Source organism: Theropithecus gelada, chromosome 6, assembly GCF_003255815.1.
Source record: "Theropithecus gelada isolate Dixy chromosome 6, Tgel_1.0, whole genome shotgun sequence".
NCBI classification, from domain to species: domain Eukaryota; kingdom Metazoa; phylum Chordata; class Mammalia; order Primates; family Cercopithecidae; genus Theropithecus; species Theropithecus gelada.
The window spans coordinates 115,930,152-115,936,151 of NC_037673.1; the positions used below are offsets into that span (position 1 = coordinate 115,930,152).

Sequence of the window (6,000 nt, forward strand, 5' to 3'; positions counted from 1 at the left end):
AAAGTAAACTCTAAGCAACAGCTTTTTCAAAGTATATTTTTCATGTAGCACATTTCATGAGCTCATGAAAAAGGTCATTCCTCCAAAATGTATAAAAATGTAAAGCAAACAATGGCCATTCATCAGAAATAGCAAGTGACAATGAGCTCTCCAAGGAGCACTTCTTTCCAACACTCGACTTTTGGAGGTTGAAATTCAAGGTACTTAGGACAGCCAAATTGGTAGGCACTGGCCAATGTCTTGGGAAATTTGACTTTTTGCAACTGGATTATAAAACAAGGCTCTCCTTTTGATTTGCTTAATCTGCCATTTTACTCAGTATTATGGCTTTGCCATTTGTTCTTCTTCCATTTAAATGAATTTCTTTTAAATCGCTTCTGGTTGCTGTTGCCCAGATGACAGGTGTAGAGCTGATTTTGTATTTTTTGTTTGTTTTGAGACAGTCTTGCTGTGTCACCCAGGCTGGAGTGCAGTAGAGCAATCTCAGCTCACTGCAACCTCCACCTCCTGGGTTCAGGCAATTCTTCTGCCTCAGCCTCCTGAGTAGCTGGGATTATAGGCTCTCGCCACCATGCCCATGTTGGCCAGGCTGGTCTCAAACTCCCGATCTCAAGTGGTCCGTCCACCTCGGCCTCCCAAAGTGTTGGGATTACAGGCGTGAGCCACTCCACCCAGCCAAAAATTCTTTTCTGAACAGAGACTAATGTCAGTAGATGGAAGACAAACCACAAATGGTGGGAAAATGAGGAAAAAAAGTGCTCCCTAATACCTGTTTTTAGTTCGCTTCGCTTGCTGATATCTACAAATTGTTAATTCTTTTCCTCTCTCTTATTTTTTTAGTGGCCACAGATGTCTTTAATTCCAAAAACCTGGCCGTTCAGGCACAAAAGAAGATCTTGGGTAAAATGGTGTCCAAATCCATCGCCACCACCTTAATAGATGACACGAGTAGTGAGGTGCTGGATGAGCTCTACAGAGTGACCAGGGAGTACACCCAAAACAAGAAGGAGGCCGAGAAGATCATCAAGAACCTTATCAAGACGGTCATCAAGCTGGCCATTCTTTACAGGAATAATCAGTTTAATCAAGATGAGCTAGCACTGATGGAGAAATTTAAGAAGAAAGTTCATCAACTTGCTATGACCGTGGTCAGTTTCCACCAGGTGGATTATACCTTTGACCGGAATGTGTTATCCAGGCTGTTAAATGAATGCAGAGAGATGCTGCACCAAATCATTCAGCGTCACCTCACTGCCAAGTCACATGGACGGGTTAATAATGTCTTTGATCATTTTTCAGATTGTGACTTTTTGGCTGCCTTGTATAATCCTTTTGGGAATTTTAAACCCCACTTACAAAAACTATGTGATGGTATCAACAAAATGTTGGATGAAGAGAACATATGAGCGCATGAGTTAAGATTGTGACTGATCGTGATTGATTTGAAGATGGAGCACTGCTGATTTATGAAGGAAAAAAGAAGAATTTTCTAAAGATTACACATATTTCAGAAAGACTTTGCCCAATTCAGTTGTCAGACATAATGATTTATTTGAAGGCTTGTTTTATTTGAAGAAAAGCATATTGCCAAAAATTCTGGTTAAAAGCTTCCAAACGGGTAACAGACCATGGGAGAGATATGTGGTTGGGTAATGCAAATGTAGTTACACAAAGAAAAATACAGATAGCTCCAGACCTGAGGACTTTTTTATAGGGCAATTGTTGTGTTGGTGGCACATTGGATATTTCTAACATGTACAAAGCTATGTATTTTGATTTACTTTCATTCTTGCTATGTATACGTACTTTTCTTAAAATGCCAAGAACTTTCTCTTGCTATCATTGCTCCTTTTGAAACAATTCAATTTTCATGTCTACAGCTTACAGCTGACTGTTTTGTTAAAGATTGAGTCATTGACATTCAAGATTTAAGTCTGAGGTAGTCAATCCTCGACAAAAAACAAACAAAAAAATGGCTTATCTGAAATCAGTACTGTGGAAATGAAGTATATGATCTATTATGAATAATGTCCAATATAAGAATATGCTTCTGGAATTGAGTTCTACTTTTAAGTACCAGTGGTATTTAAATTTTTCAGAAATGTAATGGTGTGTCATTGCCTTGAAGTGCTTGCTTAGGGCTTCTTTTATGTTATCTTAAAATGTGCTGGTGAATTTTTCATTTTTTACATCCATTTCATATGTAAGAGACAGAAAAATCTAGATTGGTCTTGATACTGAGATAATAAAAAGTAAGTAGCATTAAGAAAGATGACAATCTTCATTTTACAGATGAACTCATTGAAATAATTTAGGGGAATAAGGGGCAAAAGGGGAGAAATGATGTTGCTAAAGAACATGAGCACAAAAATGAATGCATTTCAGTGTTTAAGAAGGTTTGATAAAGAATGTCACTTTTTTATTTAACTGATAAGGTTTTTGTTATTTTTTACTTTGATGAGTAAACCAAAAAATATTTGCATTTCAAGCAGTTTGTGTGGTATTTCTATATAATTTTCTGTGTGTAAATAATAAAGTAGGCATTTGCTTATTTTGTAAAAAAGAAATGAAAATCTGCTGGCCAGCTGTGTCCTCTAGGAAATGACAGCCCCAACCAGCAGCAATACATATTTCCATTGTCACTGTGTCTATGATTTTTTTTTTTTTTTTTGAGTCTCGCTCTGTCGTCTGGGCTAGAGTGTAGTGGCACAATTTTGGCTCACTGCAACCTCTGCCTCCCAGGTTCAAGCGATTCTCCTGCCTCTGCCTCCTAAGTAGCTGGGATTACAGGCATGCACCACCACACCCGGCTAATTTTTGTATTATTAGTCGAGATAGGGTTTCACCATGTTGCCCAGGCTGGTCTTGGACTCCTGACCTCAAGTGATCTGCCTGCCTCGGCCTCCCAAAGTGTTGGGATTACAGGTGCGAGCTACTCTGTCTATGATTTAGTGTACTCTCTTGTCTTAAATTTGCCTGCCTTCCAGAGTATTGATGTTAAAATAATAGTTTACCAGGAAAGGTTCCACAACTAAAAATTCCAGAAGTTGAGATCTGCTCTAACCCATTTCAGCCTACAGGGGGTGGTCAGTTTCTCTGACACCCTCATTTGTTTGGCTAAGACAAGCAGCAAAGGTGTAGAGTTTCTTCCTGTTTGATATTAAATCCTGACACTAAGATTTGAACTGAAAGTATCATTCTCACTTCCTAGAGCCGGTAGGTGATCAGTGTATATTGTAACATTAACACAGAAATGACCCTTCTAGCTTCATAACTTGCTAAGTGGCTTATAAATGGAATTCAGTAGCGTTCCTTGATTAGCTGTTTTCCTCACATGTGAAGGCTGAGAATGTGATGGGGGGTGTCAGCTACTGACTGGAGATCTTTTCTCCAGATCTCACTCAGCAGAGGTATGGGAAATGAAGGGCCTGAGCAGCCGATGGATGCTTCTTGCTCATCTCTAGCAATAGACAGGACCAACCAGAGAGAGAAAACGTACGGAGGGAGAAATCTGGATCTATCTGGACACACTGGATCATAGGGTTGTGCCAGCAAGCTAGCAATCAAATGTGCATGGCATGTGGGGAGCAATGCTTCATCTCCCACAGAGGGAAGGCAGTGAGGAGTAGACCGAAGAAGGGAATTCTGTTTGCTACCATTTCTCAGCATCTTCTGGAGGGGACCCATCTCCTTACCAGTCCTGTGCCTGAAAAGCATGCCTTGGAAGGATCAGGTCCAAAGTCGTGATTAGCAAGTTCATTTCTAATACAATAGGACTCCCCTTGAGCATTTAGGGTGGCAAGGAGTGTGGGAGCTGGGAAGAATCTCCATGTGCTTAGGGTAGATAAATCTGCGCCAAGTTTATATTAATTTGGGGAGTCCTATGAACCTTTTTATAAAATGGTATCTCTTCACATTTTGAAAAAAATTGGGTTGTAATTGATTTTATTTTGTGCTGATGGTTTCTCTGCAAAAATTATGAGTGGATATGATAAGTGGATGAAAATACTAATGGACAGCTAACAGAGTTTGTATTATGTGCCAGGCACATTAACTCATTTAATTCCTGCCATAATCTTCACCATTTTATAGATAAGGAAATTAAGGGAAGAGAAGTTAAGGAATTTCCCGAGGTCACATGTGCCCGAGGTGTCCCAGCCGGAATATGTATAAAACCTTATTTTCACTTAAAGATAAGACTAAAGGCAATGCTAGGAACATCCTTGGCTCACAGAAGCGTGGGTAGTATGCTACTGAAATGGTTCCTCATATAGTGACATTTTAGGCAGTACCTAAGTCAGCACAGGTCTCGCCTGTTCTCTAAAGATCTGCGTAGATTTTGTACAAAGACATTTTTCCAAGTTTTCAACATGACTCCCACCTTGGGGGCATCTTGTGCCTCAGCTTTGTGTCTCTTGTGGAACTTCACTTCCAGGTCCTCACAGTGACTTTGAACATTGACTTCTGAGGTGCAGTGAGCTCCTCCCCCATAGCAGTCCCTAGCGGTGGTGGGTTCAGAGGACGACAAGGCACTCAATGTGCATTCACCAAGACAAGGAAGCAGCAGCTCAGTACTGTGCTCCCCAGAGTTGGCACGGCATCCGTTTCAAACTTCAACATTATTTTCCAGATTCGGAGGTTCAAAATATTTGAGCAGGTAAGTTAAAAAATAGTCTTTTTCTGATTATTAAGCCTTTCATGTACAACTCAAAATTAGTTTAAGGGGTGGGTGCAGTGGCTCACACCTGTAAGCCCAGAACTTTGGGAGGCCGAGGTGGGAGGATCACTTGAGGTGAGGAGTTCGAGACCAGCCTGGCCAATGTGGTGAAACCCCATTGCTACTAAAAATACACAAAATTAGCCAGATGTGGTAGCGGGCACCTGTAATCCCAGCTACTTGGACAGGAGAATCGCTGGAACCTGGGAGGCAGAGGTTGCAGTGGGCCGAGATTGCACCACTGCACTCCAGCATGGGCAATGAGCTATGAGATATCCTGAAACTAACAGTATAAATACATCTCCACAATAAAAATTGCAAAAGCCTAAAAAATAAAAATAAAAAAAAAATAAAAAAAAAAAAAACATGAGTTAGGAACTTCAATTGTACAGAAATAGTGCTTTTTTAACTCTTATATAACAGTGTCCCATTCACAATTACCTGGAAAGTTCTTTTTCTCCCACCATGTAAATAAACACAGACACACACAATTTTTAAGCCCCCAAAGGCTTAAAATAGTACTTTTTGTGGTCTGTACCAGTCAGTTGGATTTTTACTAAGAGTTTTAATTTATCCTTGAGATACTTGATCAGCATATATAAGCAGTTGCAGTTTAGCATACAAAACCTGACAAATGGTAAATAAAAGAATATGTTTATCCAAATGATGAAATATTTGTGGTAAAAAGTGCTATTCAATTGCTAGGAACTTAAAATACTCCAATAAAATGAATTTAATTAGCATGTTAATAGAAATGATAATATTTAAAAGTTTTAGTCAATCTTGCACTTCCACACTTGCATTATAGTTGAACTTTTCAGTGTTTTACTTGATATATTGCATTCTTGAGCACTGGACTTCTAGGTGATTTGTTAAACTCATAGCAGGTTTTAGTACGCAGTGCTGTTTATGACAGATAAAATTTTATCCTACCTCTGAAATAACTGTACTTTCTGTGATTCAGATAAAGGCTTTATAGAAACTCCCTAATGAAAATATTGAAGCATTAACCAGAAAATGAGTCAACTTTTTGTTTCCAAAATGATACAACAGGAAAATCTTTACTTATAATCCCATATAATCACCATCACCACAAAGTCTTGAAAATCTGTTTTCTCTTTTACTAAGCGTCCTCACGGTCACTTATGTATACCCAAAGCCAGAAAGATATTTTTATCTCAGGGAAATTCCAGAAATGGAAACATTTTTGTGTAATATTGATTCATTTCTGTCTCACCAAAGATGTGTTTTCCACGTAGCAAAGAACATCAGCCTCACGTTAT

At 39.2% G+C, this 6,000-nt stretch overlaps 1 protein-coding gene across 4 annotated transcripts in view; it reads left to right on the plus strand.

Annotated features, from left to right (window-relative positions):
• The window catches only part of TNFAIP8 (TNF alpha induced protein 8), a 121,351-nt gene extending 118,709 nt beyond the window's left edge, over window positions 1-2,642 (plus strand). For all 4 annotated transcript variants that reach the window (XM_025388525.1, XM_025388524.1, XM_025388522.1 and 1 more), the window contains exon 2: window positions 841-2,642. In XM_025388525.1, the coding sequence (XP_025244310.1) occupies window positions 841-1,406 (566 nt within the window). In that variant the 3' untranslated portion in view covers window positions 1,407-2,642. The remainder of the gene's footprint in view (window positions 1-840) is intronic.
• Window positions 2,643-6,000: the final 3,358 nt, after the last annotated feature.